Below are 26,324 nucleotides of genomic sequence, written 5' to 3'. Positions count from 1 at the left end.
CACATTTGCTGTAACTCCATCCATTAGCATAATTCTAGAATCTGCAGCTCGTTAGTGGATGCTACAGTTAGCACCTTCCATCTCTAGGTTCACTTCTTTCAAAATTTTGGGATGTGAATAATTGGGTCCTTGCAATTTATCAGCTTTGACATTTACAAGCCTCTGCCCAGTTTCTTCCTTCCCTCATTTCTGCTTGATCCTGGATCTGGCAGTTGGGAAACATCTTCTGTGACTTTCTCATGAATCTGTGATACACTCCTTTGAAGGCTTGTAGGAAGCAGAACTGTGCATCATAGTCAAGATATCATATCCATGACATTTCATTGCCATAACAAACAAGTAGTTTGTTCAATGTAGAGGAAATTTTAAATCACCTATTTTTTTCTTTGTTGGTGTCATAATAAGTGGAAGAGACATGGGTATAAAATTGCTGTCAAATAATTAGGCTAACAGGCAATTACTTTCAATGCAGGCAAGTACTGTAACAAATATCCGCTTTGGACTAAAGAAGTGCAAATTTTAATGATTTAAAATGTTAAAGCTGTGTACAATGATACTTCAGAGATTCTGTTAATTTATTGATCCAAACTGAGTCTTGGAATAAGAAAATTTGGGCCATTTAGTCTAAACTGGTTCTCTTTTTAAAAAAAAACAGCAGTCCAGTTAATTGCATTTCTCTACTCATTTAGCATACCCCTATAAATATTTTTTCTTCAGGTGTTTATCAATGCACACAAAATGCTGGAGGAACTCAGTAGGTCAGACAGAATCGATAGAAATAAATAAATTATTAATTTCTATAGTTGTTGCCTGACCTGCCGAGTTCCTCCAGCATTTTGTATGAATTGCTTCGGATTTATAACATCTGCAGGATTTCTTATGTTTATCAAGTTCTTTCTCTGTAACTTGTTAGTGATTTTTGAGATCATTATCCTTTTATTTAACAAATTCTTGACTATAAATCTTTTTTTTTTAAAAATGTCTACAGTATGTATTGTGTCTGCTTCTTTCTTAAAATTGTCTTACATTCTACATTCTGCCCATTTCATCAGTGTCTTGTGTATGATTTACTATATTCAAGTTTCACTTTGAAAAGCCGTATTCCTAATGCTTCTGAGGCCATGTACAGTATATCTAACAGTAAAAAAATTAGAAGCTAGAAAAACATTAATAGAATACTTAAATTAGATGACTACAACATAAATGTAAGTTTTACTATAGCTATGCAATGCCCTGGATATACGATTTCTTGAGTAGCATGTATAGTTTTGCATCCTGTAGCTTAGAAAGCATATGCAAGCCTTTGAAGAAGTGTATTGGCCATTCATCAGAATGTTACTGTGTTCTATTACAAGGATCAATTGACCACACTCAGTTGCCCCATAAACTAATAGATTAAGGAAGGAGTCATTTAACTAAGGTTTTTACCATTTGGAAGGGAATTGATCGGATAGGTAGTGATCAGGTTGTCCTCCTACTTACATCTCCAATGTAAGACCAAGATTTAAAAATTTCAGCTACACTCTTCAAGAGAGAAGTTAAGACACTACATAAGAAAGAGAGTGTTAAGTGTTCAATATATCCACTGAAAATGGTAGTTGCTAATACTATTTAATTTTAAATCTGATTGAAAGATTATTTTATGGCTGGGTATATTGAGGAATATGGATTCATAGTGATAAAGATTAAATTCTCTCATGGAAGGATGAAACAAGACTTTCGGACTGCAGTTACTTGCAGTTCCTAATGGTGACCATTGGGGCCTTGAATGTGATGTAATAGCCCCACCAGCTGGTCACCTTTGTGAAATACTGTTTATGTGGATAATCTGTTTTGCTGGAAACATTAAAGAATATAGAAGATTAGACTATTTGTTGACATTCCTTTAAAATGTAGAATAACCCAATTTCTTTGCTGTGTGTCTCTTTAAACAAATATGCTACTTGATTTTGAAGTTGTAGGTTTGCTTTCTACTATTCCCAATAAGATCAATTGTTGTCTCAGTCTCTGAACATTGATTTTAGGCTTCTCTACTAAAGGAGAGTATTTTTTGGTGGTATAATTACTTAATCAAGCCACTCTGAATGTTGGTAAAGGTTTCACATAACTTGCGCTTGATTCTTCCACAGAGAACAATCTCGCTGGGAGCAGGAGACCGTCAAGTAATACAGACTCCTATTAGTGATGCGCTGCCAGTCACTGGTTGCAGTGTTGCCCTGCTCCTCAAACAGCTCGGTATGTATTTGTAGTCCACATGAACTTGTCCACGTGGTTGCAACAGAACAGGCTGAGTGCATTGATTCTACTGACCTCAATGTTGTACATCAACTTTTCAATAACATTTTTAAAATACTGCATTATTTATTACAACAGTTGAAAAGAGTGAGTACAGGAAAGCCCTGTCTATTGATCCATCTGTGCTTATTCTGCGTGTAAGTTAATTCAACTAAACATCATCCAAAGTGCCATCAAACAGATGGTATTGAGGTTTCACCTGAAAGCCATACTACCAGTTGTTTCTACCACCCTGTAAAACCCTTGAAGGTGTGAGATTGCCCACTCCACTACCCACTCACTTGGTTTACTGCCCCAACTTAAAATGTGTGCGTGTTTTCCACAGCCCACCTGAACAAGAAAGGTGTAGAGCCATACCCTTATTCGCCCCACCCTAAAAGTGCTGCTGATACTGTTGATTTGTCCCAAAGATGTATAACTCATTTCCCTCCCCCACCCTGCCTGTGGTGCATTCTCACCCCATTTTGTGGCATATGCTCACTTCACCCACCCAAACAATAAAGATGTAAGTGTCCTTCCATTCACATTAATGGCACTCTTTGCTGCCCCTTTCACACACAGTGAAGAATCATAGCCTTGCCTAACACACTCAAAAACGTGGGCTCCCCCACAAAAGGTGTGCTAGTTTCCCTTCTCCCTTTCCTATCCACTTTGAAAGTACATGGTGCGCACACACACACATGTACCCCTCTATCTCCATATGTTCTCTCTCCCTCCATCTCTGTTTTATTAGTCATAATTACCAGTACTTCCATTAATTTTTTTTTATCAATCTTGCTGTTAATTACTTTTGAGAAGTTGTTTGCTTCCACCACTACACCACCTAGTGTCTGCTAATTTGCCGAAGTAGTTACTTTTTTTTCTCTGTGTAAGCTTTTTGGTTACCAATTCCCTAAAAGTGATAAATGGTCATACTGTCACTGAAGCAATTTGTGCTTATCCATGATTTTGAACACCTTTAATTCCTTTTGGCTTTCTCTGTTTTAAGAAAGGAACCGAAGCTTTTCTGCTTTCACCATTTGAACCTTGCTGCTTGTTATATTTCCAGGTTTTATTATTGGAATCAAACTTTTTTTTCAGCATGAGAAAAATGCTGGGAATGTAAACAAAAGCAAAATATTGGAAGCTGTCCTCTTTCCGTTTAAAAAAAAATACAAGAAGCATTCAGTAACCCAAGCAGAGGGAAGCAAAGTTGATAATTAACTCTTAGTGGAACTGCAAAACACACAATGTGCGCACAGATATGTAAGCTAGCACAAAATCAGAAAAAAAGGAGGGTAAAAGGAAGGGTTAAAACAGATATGTATGTAGAATGGCAGAAGTTTGTTGCTGTATTTGCTCAACAATTTCTACACCAGTTTTACCTCCCCGCAGGGTGCTGCCACTGTCCTTTTAACATGACCCATCTGATTTCTGCTGCTTCACCCATTCTTTTCCCCCCTCTCCCGGTTCACATGATGAATTTTGTTTCTGCTGGTAACTCATGTAGGTAGACTCAGCTAGACCTGACCAGTAAATAACATTCACACCACACAATGTTCAGTCCATGACTTTCCCCCCAGTACTTCTAACCATCTTCCTTTAAAACTTTGTGTCACCATTGTCACCAAATTTCACAGACGTTTTTAGAGTTATGGTGGTGGTGTTGACGTGAAGCTTAACTAGTCCAGCAAAATGAATATAAATGCTGAGGAGCAGATCAGAAGGTAGATGTATTGAAGTGATTCACCACTTGACTTGCCTGAATTATTCCACCATGTATAAACTAAGCAAGGATGATGGTGAAATATTCGTTACTTGCCTAAATGAGTATATGGAGCTCCATCAGTTTTCACTGGTTGTCCTGATGAAGGGTCTCCGCTTGAAATGTTAACTATTTACTCCTTTCTATGGAACAAAATAACCTATCTGTCAGTACCCTATCTATCACCCCACACTGCCGTGTGTGAATGCATTCATTACCATAAACAAGATGCAGCACAATAACTGCAAAGACTTTGAGTATCTCTTAAATCTAGGACTGTACCTTCCTATAAAGGTCTCAGTGCACAAGTGCACATTTTCTATAATTACTGTACTGTCCTGTCCTTAGAAATATTTTGTGCATTTGTCGGGTCAAAATAATGTACCGGTAACTACTTATCTGACAGCACTACAGTAGTTCATAACAGCATTTCTCCATCACTTTTTCATGGACAATTAGGTTCCTATTAAATGGCAGTGTTAACCTCATCCCATTAAAAACATTTAAAAGCCAATTTGGTTTGATTAATTTTGTCCATGTTACTTTTGCATTGCTACCAGGGGGCGTAGTGGTCACTATTTTTTGGTACAATGCATATTTGATGAGGTATTTTTGACAGATACTATCCTGCATGCCATAATCTAAAAGACAGAGCAATAGATTTTACACCATTTATATTTTGTATTTCTTCCATTTTTTTAGGTATTAACAATGTATTGGATCTTTTTTGTGCCGCCCTAACCGAACACAAGATTCTGTTCCTGTCCTCCAGTTACCAAAGGCTTACAGAAGCTTGCCGAGCACTACTTGCTGTCATGTTTCCTCTAAAGTACAGGTAATTAGGAGAATGTCAGTACCTTCATTGGGACGCTGTTACGACCATGGCAAAGGCACCAAAATGTTGGGAAATTTGATGATCATTGGTTAAGTCAGCTGGAGGAATTAGCTTCTCAATTGTATGGGCATTTTATCATTCTCGTATATTTACGAGCACTTGAATGCTTGGGTTAGAGCAACTGTGTTTTGAATACAAGATGGTGGGGTGAAGGTTGTATGAGAGTGAGAGGGGTAGCTTTGGCCATCAAACTCTGAGTGCAAGTGGTGGTCTGGGGTAAAATGCACGTATGGTGATGTGTGAGAAGAGCAATAGCTTGTGGCTTAATTGAGAATTGAATGTGAAGAGCTTTTTTTTCTTGGGACTATTGCTATTGAACCTTTTTGTTTCTTTGTAGTTTTACATATATTCCAATCCTACCAGCTCAGCTAATTGAAGTGCTGAGCAGCCCCACACCATTCATCATTGGAATCCACTCTTCCTTCCGAGCAGATATGCAGGACTTGGTGAGTAAAGTACATGATCCAAATCTTTAAGCCCAGTCATTGTGTCTTTGGTTTTTCTTAATTTCGCATTTCATTTATGTATTTGGGGTTTATACTTTTAATGATCAGTTATAATCCAAACAAATTTTAAATTTGAGAAATAAAGTATTTCAGATTTAAAAATCTGGAACCCAAAAAATTGCTAGTTCAGGCAGCATCTGTGGAGGCAAAAATGATATGCTGACATACGAGTCAATTTGGAGTCATGGGGAGTGGAGCAAAGAAAGACAGCCATACAGGGGAGGGGTGGGACAGGAACTGGTAAGTGATTAACAGAACTAGATGAGGTGGTAACTTATAGGCAGATAGAGCCAGATAGGAGAGTGGGGGACAGGGATTGGAAAAAATGAATCAAAGGGGAGAGAACCTGGGGGAACTTGTATAAGCCAGGAAGGACATGAGGTGTGGTTTACCTAAAACTGGAAATTCCAGTGTTCAGGATAGATGTGGAGGCCAGTGCAGTGAAAGGCAAGAAGCTGGATTTGGGTTTAGCTGAAATTTAATATTATCCAGTGGTATGAGAGCGGCATGTGCAGGGGTTGAGCAGATGTGAGTTTCAGTGGTTGGCAGAGTTAGTGTGTGATAGGAGGGATTTGAGAAAACATATTAGTGTTATTGGAATTGTTCAATGTTATCCATTTGTTCACTTGTTTTGTCTCCAGTTGGATGTAATTGTGGCTGACCTGGATGGTGGCACAGTTGTGATTCCAGAGTGTATCCATATTTCAGTTCTGCCAGAACCCTACTTGGTTCAGACTCAAACAGCACTTTCCATGGTAAGTTACTCCTGATTACCAGTAATGATATTTTTTGTCACCAGGTAATGTTGGCAGATGGGATACAGTTGGGGAGCAAAAGTATTCAGTGAGATTCTATCTAATTCAGTTGTTGCAGGATTTTGTCATTGCCAATGAACTGGACTCTGACAGCTTGCAATCATTTCTCAATCACACTTTATTTGCTTGTGACAAGAACAGTTCAGCCCCATCACCAAGCTGTTCTGAAAATTTTGCTCAGAATTGTCAATTTTTGTACAGATATTGATCCAGTAGAGACTTTGTGCATTTTCTGAATTTCATAATTTGCACATATAATACAGTACATTTTTCTTGTGTTAATAACCAATAAAATCTTCCTGTTAAAGGCTAATGATAACAGAATTAATAGAATAACTGTCCAATAGTTAGTATGTGCCCTACAATCCTTCAATGCATCCTTATCTAGTCTTGGTATGCCTGGTGACCTTGGGTCCCAGGCTTGAACAAAGAGGCTGTGTAAGGAGGATCTAAGTTCTCAAGAGCCCTGTCCATCTTGAATGACCTACAGTGTCTGTACTATCTCTGTCAGCACAACATTCCAACCCTTGCCTTGCTGCAATTTCCATAGTTTAGTTGCGGATACAATGTGTGTGGTGAACCTAACAGTGGAATTGAATTGCTTGGAATCTGGACGACCTCACACAAGCTCAGTCACTGGAAAATAGGATGATGAGTGTCTATATTGCTGTGAAGGTGTCGTTGTTGAATTATTAGCTAAGCTGTATTGTTCAATGCTAGATCTCTAAGTTTAACACAGTTTAATGATTCAAATTATCACAAGCTAAATGAATATCATTGTGAAATAATCTGTTATGTATACTGCTTATCAACAAGACCATTTGAAGATATTGTTATACTGTAATTCATCACCTTTTTCATCTTTTCCTCACTGCCAGTTGAGGAAAACTGTCCCTTTGGTTTTGGAACATAGAGCATTTATAGCATAGTACAGGCCATTCAGCCCACGATGTTGTATCAACCTTTTAACCAACTCAAAGATCAATCCTCCTACATAGTCCCCTATTTTTCTATCACCACTCCTGGCAGGACATTCCATGCACCAACCACTCAATGTGGGGGGGAAACAGAAACACTTGGCTCTGCCATCCCTTCTATCTTCCAATCACCTTAAAATGATATTTCCTTGCGACATCAAACTATCTTTATTAACTAGTCTCCCTACTAATTCACATGGGTAAACAGGGCTCATTTCTAGAGTGCTGCATTTAGTTACTTTGCCATAAAGGTACTCAATAATTTATGAGCACCTGAATCCTTAAATTGACTTTTGGGTACGTTTTCCTGATTAGTGTAATAACTGCTGTAATAAAAATGCCCTTTCTCCATGTCATTTTTAGTGCTCCTCTTCTTATCGTGGTACATCAGATATCTGCGCATTTTGGAATTGGCATCAAGATGCCTCTGAAGTTCAAGTATTGCTCCTCTAGGAAACTGAAGCAAACCATAGATGTTCAGACAAAAGTAGATGGTATTAATGGATGTGAAGAATATGAAAATTCTGTGATAGCCACCCTTTGTACTCTTGAAGCTGAAGATTTAACAATCCAAAAGAAGGCAGACAAAATAAGAATCTGTGCCAAAAGTATTACCTCTGGGAGTGCTTTACATGATACAGAATTCTTATAATGAGAAATGTAAAAGGGTTAAGTGTGTAGTTCAAAGATCAGATTCATTGATTCTGAATTTAATGATCCAAGAAAAAGTGAAATAATTAGGATGTGTCGGTGTGTGTTTTTTGGGAGGAGAGAATGAGGAGATTGGCAGCAGAAAATTTTTACAAGTAAATAAACTACTCACTAAGTAGGTGGCTGCTCCCCTAAGTACAGTTGTGAGAAAAAGTTTATGAGCCCTTTGCAATTACCTGTTTTTCTGCATTAATACCTCATAAAATGTGGTCTGATCCTCATCTAAGTCACAGTAATACAGTTACAATCTCCCTAAACTAATAACATACAAACAATAGTACTTTTTATGCCTTTACTGAGCAAACACATTGTTTAATCATTCACAGTCCATGCTGGGAAAAAGTATGTGAATCCTTGTATTTAATAACTGGTAGAACCTCCTTTAGCAGCAATAATCTTCACCAAACATTTCCTGTAGCTGCTGACCAGACTTGCACAATAGCGAGGGGGAATTTTAGATCATTCCTCCATACAAAGTTGTTTCTGTTCATCAGTAATTTCTGGGATGCCTTGCATGAACAAACTTCTTTAGGTCATGTCACAGCATCTCAATTAGGTTAAGGTTTGGACTCTGATTTGGCCATTCCAGAACACAAATGTTCTTCTCTTTAAACCATTCTGTTGTTTATTTACTCTTGTGTTTCTGATCATTGTCTTGTTGTATCCCCCAGCTTGTATTCAGCTTAAGGTGACAGATCGTAACCCTGACATTCTCCTTGATAGAATTTTGAATTCATCATTCCCTCAACCATTGCAAGCTGTCCAGGCCATGAGGCAGCAAATCATCATGCTCCTTCTACTATGCTTCACAGTTGGGGTGGGATTTAGGTTTTGTGCAGTGCCCTTTTTCTTCCAAACATAGTGGTGTGCATTTCTCACTGGTCCCAGAAACATTGTGGAGCATCCAGGTAGGCTGTTGCAAACTTGAGACGTGCAGCAGTGATTCCTTTGTAGAGCAGTGGTTTCCTCCCTGGTGTCCATAGGACCATGGGACATAGGAGCAGAATTAGGCCATTCAGCCTGTTGAATCTGCTCTGCCATGCCATCATGGGTGATCCCAGATCCCATTCAACCCCATACATCTGCCTTCTCGCCATATCCTTTGATGCCCTGACCAATCAGGAAACTATCATCTTCTGCTTTAAATATCTCCACAGACTTGACTACCACCGCAGTCTATGGCAGAGCATTCCATAGATTTACTACTCTCTGGGTTTTTAAAAAAAATTCCTCCTTCTAAAAGGTTGCCCCCTCAATTCTGAGGCTGTGCCTTCTTTTTTTGGATACTCCCACCGGAGGAAACATCCTCTCCACATCCACCTTATCTAGTCCTTTCCACATTCAGTAGGTTTCAATGAGACCCCACCCCCCGCATTTTTTCTAAATTCCAGTGAGTACAGGCACAAAGCTGCCAAACACTCCTCGTATGTTAATTCCTTAATTCCTGGAATCATCCCCATGAACCTCCTCTGGACTTTCTCCTATGACAACACATCCTTTCTGAGATATTGAGCCCAAAACTGTTGGTAGTACTCCCAAGTGCAGCCTGACTAGTGTCTTTTGAATCCTCAGCATTATCTCCTTACTATTATATTCTATTCCCCTTGAAATAAATGCCAAGATTGCATTTGCCTTCTTTACCATAGACTCAACCTGTAAATTAACCCTTTGGGAGTCTTGCATGAGGACCGCTAAGTTCCTGTGCACCTCTGAAGTTTGAACCTTCTCCCCATTTAGATAATAGTCCGCACAATTGTTCCTTTTACTAAAATGCATTATCGTATTGTTACGAACCCCGTTACTGGGTCACTTACCAGCAAAGGTGGAGATGTCCGTTGAAGTCTGATGATACTATTTTTAACAGTATTTATTAGTAAAAATACACAAAAATAATATCAATGCAAATATACAGATAATATATGTCATCAATACTAAATCTAAAAGTGCGGGTATAATAATAATCAATAAGAAATAAGCTCTATTGTTGTCTAGGGGATAATGTATTGTCCGATGGAAATATAAAGTTCACTCAGTTCATGCAGGCTGCAGCCATTGGGGACCGCTGTGTTGCAATGGTTGGAGAGAGAGAGATTTGGAGAAAAACTTGCCAGCTTTCCTTTTATGATTTCGATCCATCAGGAGTCTTGTTGTCGTGGCCTCTCCTTTAGCTAAGCCGTTCTTCCGTAATGAGCCCGCCACCCCGGCAAGGGAGGACGCACACGAGCTCTCACCGGCGTTCGCTATAAAACGCTATCACGGGATTTCTAGCGTTTCTCCTGGTTTGTCTAAAGGGGTTGTTCCCCAGACCCCTCTTTTATCCTTACTCACGGGGTCTCAGATGTCAGTCAGGTTGGGATGATGCAATCCCTCAACCAGACCACTCTTGTTGTCCCCTGAGGGTTTTCAATGAATAGTACAGTACTCAATACACAATTCCGTCTCCAAGAGACAATGGCCGTTATCAGTGGATCCGTTCCGCTGAGGCCAGGACACATTCCAAACCTTGTGTATTCTGCGTGTCTCCCTCTCATTTCCTGGGTCCCAGACCCGAATTAATAGCGATCTTGCGATTCTCAAAAAGGAGGGGGCGACTTTGTACCCTTCGGCCCCTCAGAGTTGCTTCACATTCATAACAGTATATTTCCCAACACCTTATTCCATCTGCCGCTTTTTTGCCCATTCTTCCAATTTTTGGTCCTGCTGTAATTTCATTGCTTCCTCAGCACTACCTTCCCCTCCACCTATCGTCATATCATCTGCAAACTTTGCCACAAAGCCATCAATTCCATTATCCAAATCAGTGACGAACAATATGAAAAGTAGTCCCAATACTGACTCCTGAGGAACACCACTAATCACCGGCAGCCAACCATAAAAGAACCCCTTTATTCCTACTTGCTGCCTCCTGGCTGTGAGCCATTCTTCGATCCATGCTGGTATCTTTCCTGTAATGCCATCTGAATTTTATCTTGTTAAGCAGCCTCATGGGTGGTACCATATCAAATGCCTTCTGACAATCTAAGTACATGACATCCACTGCCTCTCCTTTGTCCACCTTGCTTGTTATTTCCTTGAAGAACTCCAACAGGTTTGTCAGGCAGGATTTCCCTTTACAGAAACCATTATTTTATTTTATCATTAGTCTCCAAGTACCTTAAAAGCTCATCCTTAATAATGGACTCCAGTACTTCCCTAAACACTGAGGTTAGGCTCACTGGCCTATAATTTCCTTTCTTTTGCCTTCCTCCATTCTTAAAGAGTGGAGTGACATTTCCAATCTTCCAGTCTTCCGGGACCATGCCAGAATCAAGTGATTCTTGAAAGATCATAACCAATGCACCTATTATCTCTTCTGCAACCTCTCTTAGGACTCGAGGATGTAGTCCTTCTGGTCCAGGTGGCTTATCCACCTTAAGACCTTAGAGTTTGCTTTGCATTTTTTCCTTTGTAATAGCAATGACACTCACTCCTGATCCCTGACACTCACAGATCTCTGTTACACTGCTAATGTCTTTCACAATGAAGACTGAGGCAAAGTATCCATCAAGTTCATCTGCCATTTCTTTGTCCCCCCATTACTATATCACCTGCATTATTTTCCAGTGGTCGCATGTCAACTCTCACCTCCCTTTACTCTTCATATAACCGGGAAAAACTTCTAGTATCCTGCTTTATATTATTGGTTAGTTTGCCTTCATATTTAATCTTTTGCCTTCTTACAGCTTTTGTAGTTGCCATTTGTTGAATTTTATAAGCTTGCCAATCATCCAAATTCTCACTCACTTTTGCTACCTTATGTGCCCTTTCCTTGGCTTTTGTACAATCCTTAACTTACCTTGTCCACCACTGTTGCCTAGCCCTGCTATTTGAGAACAACTTCTTCTGTGGAACATATCTATCCTGCGCCTTGTGAACTATTCCCAATAACTTCAGCCATCTCTGCTCTGCCGTCATCCCTGCTAGTATCCTACTCTCCAATCCACCTGGGAAAGTTCCCCTCTCATGCTTCTGTAATCCCCTTTATTCCATTGTGATACCGATACATGTTATTTGTGAATCTCCCCTCTCAAATTGCAGTATGAGTTCAATCATATTATGATCTCTGCCTCCTAAAGGTTACTTAACGTTAAGCTCCCTAGTAAGATCTGGGCTATTACCCAACACCCAATCTAAGGTAGCCTTTCCCCAAGTAGGCTCAAGCACAAGCTGCTCTATAAAGTCATCTTGTAGGCATTCAACAAGCTTCCACTCTTGTGATCTGACACCAACCTGATTTTCCCAATCCCTTGCATATTGAAGTCCCCCATTATGATTGTGACATTACCCTTATTACATGCCTTTTCCAGCTCCCTTTGCAATCTCAACTCCACATCTTAGCTAATATTTGGAGGACTATAATGGGTTTTTTAAATCTTTGCCGTTTCTTAACTCCGCTCACAAAGATTTAGCATTCTATGACCCTATGTCACCTCTTTCTAAAGATGTAGTTCCATCTCTTACCAACAGAGCCACACTATTGTCTATAACTTCCTGCCTGTCCTTTCGATATAAAGAATATCCTTTGATGTTAAGCTCCCAACTATAGCATTCTTTCAGCCACGACTCAGTGATGTCCACAACGACAGTGGTGTCCTTTCATGAACACCATCCTTGTTCAGTGTTTTTCTTATAGTGGACACATGAGCAGAGGCTTTAGCAAATTCTAGAGATTTCTGAAGGTCTGTTGCTGTTACCCTTGGGTTCTTTTCCACCTCTTTCAACATTGCACATTGTGCTCTTGATGTGATCTTTGCAGGATGCCCATTCCTAGGGAGAGTAGCAACAGTACTGGTTTTCTTCCATTGGTACACAACTTATTTTACTGTGGACTGATGAACACTCAAGTCTTTAGAAATGCTTTTGTAGTCTTTTCCAGCTTCATGCATCTGTATAATTTTTCTTCTGAGGTCCCCTGAAAGTTGTTTTGATCGAGCCACAGTGCACATAAAAAGATCTCTTGAGAAGAGCAGGCTTTGTCAGTAACCTGACTTGGTGTGTCTTTTTTTTTTATGTAGGGCAGGGCACCTCAACAATTCACAACCCCAATCTCATCTCATTGATTGGAGCACCTGACTCCAAATAATAGCTTTTGTAGAAGGCATTACTGCAGAGGTTCATGTATTTTTTTTGAAAACTAGATCGTGATTGTTTAAATGGTGTACCCAGTATTGATGAAAAGTATAATTGTTATTAGTTTAGGCAGACTGTGTTTGTGTATTATTGTGACTTTGATGAAGATCAGACCACATTTTATGAGTAATTAGTGCAGAAAACCAGGTAATTACAAAGGGTGCACAAACTTTCTTGCATTTGTAAGTGCTTAATAAAATGAGATGAAACTCCTTTTGAAAAGGGATGTTCATCTTGAGGATTGAAAAAATGGACTTCAGGGCAGCAAACAATGTCTTGCCCTTCTAGGAGGCAGTTCAAAGGGTGATTGTCTGCCTTTTTCAAAGATGATCACAATATAGAATGCAACATTAGATTCAGCCATATGGTTTGCTGCAAGGAGCTTAATCTGATGATAAAGAGGAGAACTGTCATATTTCTGCCTGCACCTTAATGTCCTTTCATCAGCCATCTGAGAACAGCTATGGAGAAGAATCCTCATGTTTAATTTTGCAAATTTCATCCAGCTGTAATTTGTTGTCATCAATGTAATCCAAACGTAAATGATATCTCCACCTCTAAACTCCTTCATAATTCCTGTTAAATTGAAAGATTCAGATGAGGAGCAGGAGCAGACCAATCAGTTTCTGGAGTTGCTTGGCCATTCAGTATGACCATAGCTGATTTGCTTGCACCTATAACTACTCATTAAGCAATATTTACTAAGCAAAGTGGTGTCAGACTACTGTAAGTAAATGACAGTGCAATGTTTTCTTAGAACACAGTCCATTTGTAAATTGAGGAATATCTGTTCTTTTCCAGGACATCAGTGACATCCTCCTTCAAAGAACAGACTTGCCCCTTCTCCATCAATGCTGCCCTCACCAGCATCTCCTCCATTTCCTTAAAATCTGCACTCCTCCCATCCTCCCACCACCTTAACAGTGATAGAGTTCCTTTTGCCCTTTCCTGCTACCCCATGAGCCTCAGCATCCAACACCTGCCATCTCCAAAAGTATCCTATCACCAAACATATCTTTACCCCCAACTCCTCTTCCACTCTTCCACCCTCCCCACCGCTTTCCACAGGGATCACTCCATCCATGATTCCCTTGTCCATTCATCCCTCCCAGCACGTATCCTTACAAGTGGCCAAAGTGCTACACCAGCCTATTCACCTCCTCCTTCACTTCCATTCAGGGCCCCAAGCTGTCCTTCCAGGTGAGGCAACACTTCACCCATCAATCTGCTGGGGTCATATATTACATCCGGCGCTTCCAATGTGGTCTCCTCTGCATTGATGAGACCCGTTGTAAATTGGGGAACCACTTCATTGAGTACTTTTGCTCCATTCGACAAAAGCAGAACTTCCTGGTGGCCAAACGTTTTAACTCTAATTTCCATTTACATTCCGACGTATACCAAGATGAGGCCACCCTCAGGATGTAGGAGTATATCTTGTATTCCATCTGTATAGCCTCTAACCTGATGGCATGAATATCAATTTCTCCTTCCAGGGGTAAAAAATTTCTTTCTCCCACCCTCCCCCACACCTTCTATTTGCCACTCTGGCTTCTTACCTCTTCTCACCTGCCTATCACCTCACCCTGGGTCCCCTCCTCCTTCCCTTCCTCCCATGGTCCACTCTCCTCTTCTATCAGATTGTTTCCTCTCAAGCCCTTTATCTTTCCTACCCACTTGGCTTCACTTAATCACCTTCTAGCTATCCTCCTTCTCCTCCCCCCACCTTTTTATTATGGCGTCTTCCCCCTTTCCAAGCCTAAAGAAAGGACTTGGCCCAAAATGTCAACTGTTTGTTAATTTCCATAGGTACTGTCTGACCTGCACCTCCTGCTTTGGATTTTCAGCATCTGCAGAATTTCTCATGTTTATATCTGTTCATTATCAGTGGTCCCTCAAACATCTTTCTATATGTTCCATACATAAGCACAATATGGTGTATGGTTTATCTCAGATCCTAGGACATGTTGGGCATTCAGTTTTTCAAAGGTCTGGGTTAGTTTTACTTTTAAACATGGTAAATTTGGGAATTACTGTTGATTTTAATAATGCAGGGCTTAGTATGACATTAACCACTTGAGTAGAAGCGTGTTTGCGATAACAACTCATAATGGAAGAAATTGAGAGCAAGGGCATTGGATTTTTAATTAATCTATGTTTGGCTGATTTAAATGTATATTTTCCATGTTTTCTTGCAGGTTTTGGACCCAGAGTTAGAATATGCAGATTATGCCTTCCCACCTTCTTCTATGTCAGCATCTTCAATGAAATTTCAGGTATGGTAATGAAAGCAGATAAGAACTGGAAATTAATAGATAGTTAATTTTGTAACACTATATGGATTAATTTATTTCTTCCTGAAATGACAGCCCAAGTTGGCATGATTTTAGTAAATAGCCCTTGATGTGCGCAAGTGGCTGCTATTGTTACAGTGAGGAAACCTCACTCTGAATTAGGATTTACTTAATCAGTTGATGATAACATTTTTTTCAGGGTTAAGAAGACCTGAGCTGTAATTTTAGTAATTTTTTTATATACTTGAAAAGAAAACAGTACGTCTGTACATTTGGGGAAATTGGTTTTCTTAGAACACAGTCCATTTGTAAATTGAGGAATACAGTATCTGTTCTTTTTCAGGACATCAGTGATGTCCTCCTTCAAAGGACAGACTTGCCCTTCCTCCTCAATCACTTCTGTCTGGGATCTCTAAAAGCTAAGCGTTGGTCTTAGTTACTTTCTTTTTCCCATAGGTTTTGAGTTTCTTTTTAGAAAGTCTCTAGTTCCTTTTCTAAAGATGGAATTCTGTTTTGACATGAAAGTTGTAATTGAGTGTGGTATTCCATATTCTAGGAACTTGAATTTGAAAGACACTCCTAAATCCTTTCCTCAGCCTATGGTAAAAGGAATTCCTTACTTAGACCAGTATACATATGTATGATTGAATGACAATGAACTGAACTTGAACTTAATCTCGAAAATTCTTGACCTCTTTGTGCACCTTTAAATCACATCGTAGCTCTACCTGCTATCATGGAAAGAACTGCAACACCTGTTAACCTGTACAAGTAAAATTTCACATATCTGGTCTAACCTTAGTAAATGTTATCCTACCTGTGACTTAAGATATCCTTCCTTAACTGAGGTGCCAGAAATTGATAGATTGTTCCATCAGGAGCTTTGCAAAGGATTTTACTATTCTTCCTCTGTTCATAAAATTTCACAATCTTTTATGTTAATCTGTGAGGGGTGATTGATAAGTTCGTGGCCTAATGTAGAAGACATCAATTTTAGAAAACCTAGCACATTTATTTTTCAACATAGTCCCCTCTTATACTTACACACTTAGTCCAGCAGTCGTGGAGCATATGGATCTTGGACCTCCAGAAAGTGTCCACAGCAGGAGTAATTGATAAGTTCATGGCCTAATGTAGAAGAAGATGAGTTATACAGCTCTCATTACATACACATGCAGTTCAACTCTTTGAGTGACTGTGCAGAAGGCTTGAAGCTAATAACTCATCTCCTTTTACCTTAGGCCATGAACCTATCAAATCACCCTGATGAGTTATTAACTTCAAACTTTCTGCATAATCATTCAAAGAGTTGAACTGCATGTGCATGTAACAAGAGCTGTATAACTCATCTCTTTCTACCTTAGGCCACGAATTTATCAATCACCCCTGCTGTGGACATTTTATGGCGGTCCAAGATCCGTATGCTCCACGACCATTGATAGATAGATAGATACTTTATTCATCCCCATGGGGAAATTCAACTTTTTTCCAATGTCCCATACACTTGTTGTAGCAAAACTAATTACATACAATACTTCGCCCTTCGCTCAGCTACCGATGTTAAACTCTCCAGTACTTTGCCCACGACAGAGCCCGCCTTCCTTACCAGCTTATTAAGATGTGAGGTGTCCCTCTTCTTAATGCTTCCTCCCCAACACGCCACCACAAAGAAGAGGGCGCTCTCCACAACTGACCTATAGAACATCTTCAGCATCTCACTACAGACATTGAATGACACCAACCTTCTAAGGAAGTACAGTCGAACTCTGTGCCTTCCTGCACAAGGCATCTGTGTTGGCAGTCCAGTCTAGCTTCTCATCTAACTGTACTCCCAGATACTTGTAGGTCTTAACCTGCTCCACACATTCTCCATTAATGATCACTGGCTCCATATGAGGCCTAGATCTCCTAAACTAAAGTCATTGGACTAAGTGTGTAAATGTAGGAGGGGACTATGTTGAAAAATAAATGTGCTAGGTTTTCTAAAATTGACTCCTACCTTAGGCCACAAACTTATCAATCACCCCTCGTATTTGTCTTCCAATTATGTATCTGAAGTAGTATGGCTCTCTGCTTAGCACTTTTTCTGGAAAGAAGCTTGAGAGGTAGAGCAAGTGTAAGCTGTTTAGCTCTCAAGTCTGTTCTACCTTTTCAAGAGGATCCTGATTGATCCATTTTTCTGACCAGTTCCAATACCCTTTTAGTCTGTTCTACCTTTTCAAGAGGGCCAATAGACAATAGACTCAGGAGTCGGCCATTCAGCCCTTCGAGCCAGCACCGCCATTCAATGTGATCATGGCTGATCGTCCACAGTCTGTACCCTGTTCCTGCCTTCTCCCCATATCCCTTGACTCCGCTATCTTTAAGAGCTCTATCTAACGCTTTCTTGAAAGCATCCAGAGAATTGGCCTCCACTGCCTTCTGAGGCAGAGCATTCCATAGATCCACAACTCTCTGGGTGAAATTTTTTTTCCTGAACTCTGTTCTAAATGGCCTACCCCTTATTCTTAAACTGTGACCTCTGGTTCTGGACTCCCCCAACATCGGGAATATGTTTTCTGCCTCTAGCATGTCCAATCCCTTAACAATCTTAAATGCTTCAATCAGATCCCCTTTCATCCTTCTAAATTCCAGTGTATACAAGCCCAGTCGCTCCAATCTTTCAACATATGACGATCCCGCCATCCCAAGAATTAACCTCGTGAACCTACGCTGCACTCCCTCAACAGCAAGAGTGTCCTTCCTCAAATTTGGAGAGCAAAACTGAACACAGTACTCCAGGTGTGGTCTCACCAGGGCCCTGTACAACTGCAGAAGGCCTCTTTACTCCTATATTCAACTCCCTTGTTATGAAGGCCAATATACCATTAACTTTCTTCACTGCCTGCTGTACCTGCATGCTTACTTTCAGTGACTGATGTACACTTCCCCTTTTCCTAACTTGACACCATTCAGGTAGTAATCTGCCTTCCTGTTCTTGCCACCAAAGTGGATAACCTCACATTTATCCACATTAAACTGCATCTGCCCACTCACCCAGCCTGTCCAAGTCACCCTTCATTCTCCTAACATCCTCCTCATGTTTCACACTGCCAGCCAGCTTTGTGTCATCTGCAAATTTGCTAATGTTATTTTTAATCCCTTCATCTAAATCATTAACATATATTGTAAATAGCTGCGGTCCCAGCACCAAGCCTTGTGGTACCCCACTAGTCACTGCCTGACTATCCTGATTGATAGTTTAAAGATAGTTGATAGATTGAGGATCCTGATTGATCCATTTTCCTGACCAGTTCCAATACCCTTTTATTCCCTTAATATCCAAAGATCAATCAGTCTTGGCCTTGTCTGTACTCTGGAATTATTCAGAAGGTTATGGATGGTCATTCATGTACATTTGCCAGGAAAGTTCGACCTATTTCAGTCCTTGTCGTGATTTTGAAGACTGTATGATTTACACAAACAATAACATGCATTTATGTAGTTCCTTTACAGGAACATTTCAAATAAAATGTCAATCAGCATAATATTTGAACTTGGGATAGGTAAAACATTAGACAAACAAAACAGTTAAAATTAAACAGAAAAGAAAGATTTGTGGGATATAGATGCTTCTGGCAATATACAGAATATGTTAATTGCCCATTCCTAATTACCCCTTGAGTCTTGAGTCACCTATAGCCAAGGATAAGGATGGCTGATATTTTTTCCCTGTGAAGTACACGAGTAAACCAGATGGGTTTTTATGAAAATCTGGTAGCTTCATGGCTACCATTACTAGTAACACACCCAAAATACTGGAGGAATTCAGCAGGGTAGGCAGCATCTATGGAAAGAGTATAGTTGATATTTCGGGCCAAGACCCTTCACCAGGACTAGAGAACTAGTAAAGAGTCTTGGCATGAAGTGTCAACTATACTCTTTTCCATAGATGCTGCCTGGCCTAATGAGTTCCTCCAGCATTTTGGGTGTGTTGCTCAGATTTCCAGCATCTGCAGATTTTCTCTTGTTTGTGATTGGCTACCATTACGGCTGCTTTTTGAATTCCAGATTTATTCAATTGTTTAAGTTAAATTATCAGATGGCATTGTGGTATTTGAACTCATAGTTCTATCACTGATTCAGAACTCTTGGTTATTAGTCTAGTGACTATGTGTTCTCAGCTCCACAAATTAAGCCTAACTAACTAAGGAGAGGAGGAAAACAAATAGAAATCTTTCTATAGTTAACTATCCACCGGTGCAAAGTTTAGTGATGTAAAATGTCAGAATAGTGCAATACATCAAAGCAAGAGATGATCAAACTGTAGTATAGCAATCAGATTTCAACTTGAGTACTAGATCCAGTTGTAAGGAACAAATTATGATGCTGAATTTGCAAGAAAGACTCGAGAGGTTTACCTCTTGTTTTAAAAAGTCTTGAAGTCTCAGCATTTAGTCATTTGTCAAGAAAATCATTTGACTAATTTTCCATAGGAAAGATGAGAATTAGTTTGGCTGTGTGTTTAACCTCTGAGTAATGAATACTATATTTATTAAGCACTATTTAATATGTTGAACAGGATTGGTTTATCTTAAAACACGTTCCTAATTGTGTCAACAGTCCTTGTAATCTCTGTTTGTATGATGTGTGAAGAGCGACATAAACACAAAGCTGATTTGCTTTTTGGAAGGAATATCTTTAAGTATCATGCAGCTTTTGTTAAAAATACAAAGTTCGTTTCTAGTTTGTAGAACGGTAGAGCAAGTTAGCTTTGGTTTAGACATTGTGTCTGTAGAGTCTGTTTATAAGTTACCGTGTTAATTAGCATTGAAAGTAACACTTTGCAATATGTTACGGTTTAGGTGCCGCTCAACTCCATCTCAGGTGATTCTAACCTCAGACGCTGTCTGTGTGGAACTTGCACCTACTTTCCATGACTGGGTGCTCTCTTTTCCTTCTGAGAATATGCTTCTTAAATTGGCCTCTGAAAATTACTTCTGGGTAAAACTAGAAGGCAAAATAATCAAAGATACTTTGTCAATAGGCTCATGAGTGTATAAACTGTAGGTGCAGAGGGAAGTAAAGATAGAGAAAATAGAATTTATGAGATTCCTCCGCTGGGAGCAAACATGGACCCAAGAAGCTGAATGCCCTCCTGTGTCATAATTTGGATCAACATGCTTGGAATGAACAAATCTGTGGTTTCTGAAGTGTTCTGCATTTCATGTCTTCATCCATTTTGGCTCAATTAGTTTTCAATCAGTTAATAACACTATTATTGTTTTGATGTCAAGATTGTAAAAAGCCCTGTGAGAGGATTATAGTCTGATCATCTAAAGATTCTAATGTTTACTTTAATATGGAATAAAGAGGCTTGATCACTTGAACTGGTACACAGCTTATCCAATGTTTATTCAATCTAGTAAGGTAAAGTGATGCCTTTATTATGTGAGTGGAACAGCCATGGAAACTGTCACTGATTTAGTTATGCATTACATTATTATAGTTTTCTTACATATTGTGACTTGTACTGTTATTTCTGTACATTTTCATTCGGGCAGATCTTTTGCATGTTACTCATTCTCTGAAGTTAATTTCATGCTACCTAACTCACTCTGTATCTTCTGACAGGATAAAGAAATCAGAGCTGTCTTCCTGCGCTTGTTTGCACAATTATTTCAGGGTTACCGCTGGAGCCTACAGATCATTCGTATCCATCCTGAGCCGGTAATTCGTTTTCACAAGGTAAGCAGGGAACACTCAGAGCCTCGGGGGGTGGAGGGAATCAATGAGCAAGGTAGACCATGTAGTAAAGAGTGATCATACCATACATAAAGTTTACAGAGAATTTGTACCACATAGGCATGAACAAATAGTGATCACAAATGTAATTAAAACATGTTCAATGCTTTGTTTTAAGGGAATTGTACACTCATTGGCCACTTTGTTAGGTACCTAGTAAAGTGGCTACTGAATGTATGTTTGTGGTCTTCTGCTGTAACCAATTAACTTCAAGGTTTGACATGGTAAGCATTCAGAGATACTCTTCTGTACACCACAGTAGTAACACATGGTTATAAGAGCTACTGTTGCCTTCCTGTCCGCTTGAACCAATCTGGTCATTTTCCTCTGACCTCTCAAGGCGTTTTCACCCACAGAACTGCCGCTCACTGGATGTTTTATTTTTGTTTTTCACACCATTCTCTGTAAACTGTAGAGACCATTGTGCATGTAAGTAACAGGAAATCAACAGTTTCTGAGATACTCAAACCACCCCATATGATATGAACAATCATTCCATAGTTAAATTACTTAGAACACATTTCTTTGCCATTCTGATGTTTGGTCTGAACAACAACTGAACCTCTTGTTCATGTCTGTATGCTTTTCTGCATTGATTCGTTGATTAGGTATTTGCATTAACATACAAGTGTGCCTAATAAAGAGGCTACTGAGTGTATATCTTGCATATTTTACCAGTACATGGCATGAAGAATTAGTAACGATCACATGGTATGCAAGCAATCATGTTCACATAGTAAATGATTACACAATACATTGTGTACAGGTGACAGTGTATACATGCAATGTAGGCATTACAGTGACCCCACAGTGCATGGTCTGTACATAGGAGTAGCAGTGGCCCGATGAGTGTAGGTGTGAAATTGCCAAGACAGTACAGAAGGTATAGGTGCTGTGCACAGCCCGCTGTACAAGGAGCGTAGGAGGTGGCAGTGACCCCATGATGCTGGTAGCCTCATTGGTGATGGTGACTCCATGTTTCAGGAAGCTAGAGAGAAGCAATGAACCGACTATGAAGGGAGCTAAGGAAATGTCAGTGAGTTTACAAAATCATGACACAGTTGAGAATAATTATGCAGTACAAGTTGTATACAGGTGGACTGATATGGTTAAATGCTTCAACAGTTTGGAGGGATTACTTGATAGTTCATGATAACTTTTAGAATGATCTGCAATTTATTGAAAAGTAGTTTGAATATCTTCAAGGTAACATTTATCAATTGTTGCTGGAATATTTTTTGGGCCTATGACTATTGCTCTGCACTGACACAGGTGGCCTTCTTGGCCCAAAGAGTATTGCTGGACGAAGAGTTTCTCACCAAAGTTCTTGATGGGATGGCTTTTGCGGGATTTATATCAGAAAGAGGCTCACCATATCGAGCATGTGATTTGTTTGATGAGGTAAGGCAAATTAATTTATCAGTTTAAGAGTGATTGTGAATTGTAATGCTGGGTTTGTAAATTTTGTGTTTGGAAAGTAACTGCACAGACTGGTTAATGCAAAGTTTGGGTTATTAATTGCCAGCTGCACAGCAGGTTACTGGAAGTTTTGATATGAATGATCTACTTTCTGATAATTATAACTACCTTTTAGAGGGTAATGGAGGTTGAGCCCATTTATCAATCTGTTCTTAGCTTGGACTGGTATAAAATATGGGAGGACACCTCAGTCTGACCAAATCCATCCCCAGCCCCTACCCAACCAGAAAATAATCGACTGATCCTGCCTTAACTTCTACGCATCTGAGTGTAAGGAGGCAAACTGGGCAGGCCATCTGCTTTGTGTTGCCGGTTACACCTTGTTCCCTTTGCAGGTCTTATTATTCAGTACTGTTTGCATTTAACAGTTTGATTCTGACCTTTAAGGAGTGACATGTGTTTCTGTGATTGTTTACAGTTGGTAGCCAATGAAATAGAGAGAATACGATCAGAAGAGGGAAACCCACAGAAAGTTCTAAAGCACGTGAAGGAAATATCAGAAAAGCTTCATCGGAATGTACGTCCATGGTTGGAAAACAGTTGTTAATTGATATGATAACTTGCCATGCTCTGGTGGAAAACAACTTAGATAATCTGCTGCTGGGAATTTGGAAGTTTGTGTCTGGTTGTGTTCTTATCTAGATTTAATGAGGACAGCAATATCAACATCAATTTTAAATTACTCATTAATTGTTTGGCAAAAAATCTGGTTTAAGATTTCACTTTTGTAATTATCCATTGAGACTTTAAAAAGACAGTTTACTCTTCTGGGCTTTAAGTGGATGAGGAGCTGCAGAATGTGCCATTTTCACAGGTTGTTGTTCAGTCTTTAATTTGGAAGACTGAGGTTAGGAGTCTTCAAGTTCACTATGTCACCTCTACCCTTCCATTAGGAGAACCCTTACCCAGCAGTCGCAATGCACAAAATACAGAAACCAACTGAGGGCTCCCACCTACGGTTGCAGCGAACCACCTTTCCTCAACTGGATGAAAGCATGGTGCAGTGGATCATTGACCAGGCCACAGCCAAACTAAAGAATGCTCCACCTGCTGTCAAAGCTGAGATGAAATGCATAGTGCCCATGGGCCCTCCAAGTGGTGAGTGTGTTGGAGGTCTTGGATCAATGGTGAGCCTTCTATTGGCACTGGGGCCCGTGTGTTTATAATGATTTGGCTACAAGGGAACATGTCAATTTTTGATCCATCAAATGTTTACAGCATGATAAAGATTTGTACTGACCCAGCTTTTGTGTGTGCAATCCAGTTCTATCCTTTAACCATTGCCTTTGGGTACTTTCTTTGAATGCCACAACATGACTGCTTTCACAGTCTTTCAAACAGTAAGTTGGAGATCATATCCCATTTAATGAAAAAGTTGTCTTCTCACTATCTTTTGTTGATCGCCTTAAATTTGTGTTGTCTGACCAATCTGTATCTTCAATGATGTGGGTGAGGGCAAAGTGAAAGCAAAAGAGGATGTTGGAAGACATTCACTACATAGAAAGGTTCTGAAAGAGTTTTTCTTTTATTTAAAGCTGCTGTCATTGATCGAAATGGTATTGTCCTTGCCAACAGTGCCCGAAGGTTAGAGGTTGTCAGGAACTGCATTACCTACATATTTGAAAATAAAATGTTGGAGGCCAAAAAGGTAGTTTGATTTTCTATTATCTAATTGTATCTTGCCTTTTTGAATACTTAATTGTCATATGATGGCCATTAATTTTTAGTTGTTTTCGAACTTGATGCTCATGCCAAACACTTTTTGCCAAATAAATATAGTGTGATCTCATGCAAAGAGACTGGAGCAACTGATAAGACCTGTGGAAAACTGGTACAATGGTCCATTACAAGGTGTTTGTGTGACTTGTGTCAGACGAAGTTAATGGTGTAGCTAAGAGGAAACTTCTCTACCTAATCCTATCTATATCAGGGTACTAGGAAGTTAGGAAAGATCATTCAGCAGTATCTGGGAGATACCTTGGGCTTTAAGTTACAAAAGTAAGTTAACTACCAGAGTACATATATGTTACCATGTGCAGCCTTGAGATTCATTTTCTTGTGGGCATTCTCAACAAATTTATAGAATACTAACTTTAACAGAATCGGTGACAGACCACCAACTAGGACATTCAACCAGAGTGCAGAAGACAACAAACTGTGTAAATGAACGGAAGAAACAATAATAATAACTTTTTTTAAAAAGCAGTAAATGTCAAGAACATAAGATGAAGAGTCCTTGAAAGTGAGTCCATTGATTATGGGAATATTTCAATGATGCACTGAGTGAAGTTATCCCTTTTGGTTCAGGAACCTGATGGTTGAGGGATCGTAACTGTTCCTGAACCTGGTGGTGGGATTCCTGAGGTTCTTGTGCCTTTCTGATGACAGCAGCAAGAAGAGAGCCTGTCCTGGTTGGTGGGGGTCCCTGATGATGGATGCTGCTTTCCTGCAACAGTGTTTCATGCAGATGTGCTCAGTGGTTACTGAGGATGAGCGAATGAGGCCTCCGTTGATCAGGGTCAAACACGGATATTGTGTCCTAGCTGTCTAGATATGCAAGCCTAGACAGTGTAATAATGACATCAAGCTGTTGCCCATGTGGCAAGCTCCCCTCCTCCATGCATCTGGTGAACCCAAAGGAATGGCAGACACCGATGCAGTTTGGTACCAGCAGTGTCACATGAGTTGCCAGTCAGTGTTGAACTCAATGTAGGAATACCTTAGGGACTCCAGTACCAAATTTTTCCCTTGTGGTTTACTCCCGAAGCCTTCCCCATGAGTGGGTATAGCTGCAAGATGGCAGAGGTTTGAGATCAGAGTTTTCCTTCTCCTAGATGAGCTGCCAACTATGGCTGATGAGCCCCATTTGCACAAAGCAACTAGTTTTAAGGTGCCAGTTACCCATCTTCCCCCTTCTTCTGTCAGTAGACACTGATTTGGTGGGCTTAGTAGCTAAGCCACATGTGAAGACTAGGACCTGGACTTGGTTATCAGAGGCTATTTGAGGTGCACACCATTGGGAGCATTTAATAAGTAGTGGGAGCTTTTCCCTATTACCACCCCCTGTTATAACATCCTCAAGGAACTGGTTACTCAGAGCATGAGGTACTAAAATGTCTTTTTTGAAAGTTGGTTGTAGAAATAGTTCTGAGTAGTGGTGAGTGAAGTTGAAGTAAGCAGATTAGGAGCTTAATGGTTGTAGGGCAGTAACTCTTCCTGAATCTGGTGGTGTAGGACCTCCCACACGATAGTAAGAGCAATTATCAGCTTTAAATGTAACCATTATTTATTTGATCAAATAATGTATTTTTTGTCTCTGTACAGTTATTACCTGCCATGTTAAGAGCCCTTAAGGGACGTGCTGCTCGACAATGCCTCACTGAAGAGTTGAATTTACATGTTCTGCAAAATCGAGCAGTCCTTGATCATCAGCAGTTTGACTATATTGTCCGGATGATGAACTGTGCATTGCAGGTACTTTGATTTTCTTCTCAAATGGCAATAGGCTGTTGAATTTTTTTTAAATCTCTGTCCTTGGGCCTCTTACTTACATTGCTGGTGAATTTGGTACTTCGTTTAGTTATTTGTTTTCTAAATGAAATAAGTCTCTACAGTGTAAGCAGGCTTTGCCTCTGTGACAGAATCAGACTGATTG

The 26,324-nt window shown here is 39.9% G+C and overlaps 1 protein-coding gene across 8 annotated transcripts in view; it reads left to right on the top strand.

The window, feature by feature from the left end:
- sbf1 (SET binding factor 1) overlaps window positions 1–26,324 on the top strand; it is a 186,387-nt gene that overhangs the window by 86,832 nt on the left and 73,231 nt on the right. For all 8 annotated transcript variants that reach the window (XM_073066693.1, XM_073066691.1, XM_073066694.1 and 5 more), the window contains 11 exons: window positions 2,130–2,235; window positions 4,742–4,874; window positions 5,272–5,380; window positions 6,082–6,195; window positions 15,311–15,388; window positions 21,020–21,133; window positions 22,463–22,591; window positions 23,088–23,186; window positions 23,563–23,767; window positions 24,205–24,317; window positions 25,994–26,143. In XM_073066693.1, coding sequence (XP_072922794.1) covers window positions 2,130–2,235; window positions 4,742–4,874; window positions 5,272–5,380; window positions 6,082–6,195; window positions 15,311–15,388; window positions 21,020–21,133; window positions 22,463–22,591; window positions 23,088–23,186; window positions 23,563–23,767; window positions 24,205–24,317; window positions 25,994–26,143 — 1,350 coding nt within the window. The remainder of the gene's footprint in view (window positions 1–2,129; window positions 2,236–4,741; window positions 4,875–5,271; window positions 5,381–6,081; window positions 6,196–15,310; window positions 15,389–21,019; window positions 21,134–22,462; window positions 22,592–23,087; window positions 23,187–23,562; window positions 23,768–24,204; window positions 24,318–25,993; window positions 26,144–26,324) is intronic.

This window comes from Hemitrygon akajei, chromosome 14 (assembly GCF_048418815.1).
Source record: "Hemitrygon akajei chromosome 14, sHemAka1.3, whole genome shotgun sequence".
In the NCBI taxonomy this organism is placed as follows: domain Eukaryota; kingdom Metazoa; phylum Chordata; class Chondrichthyes; order Myliobatiformes; family Dasyatidae; genus Hemitrygon; species Hemitrygon akajei.
This window is presented reverse-complemented; position numbering and strand designations above follow the sequence as displayed.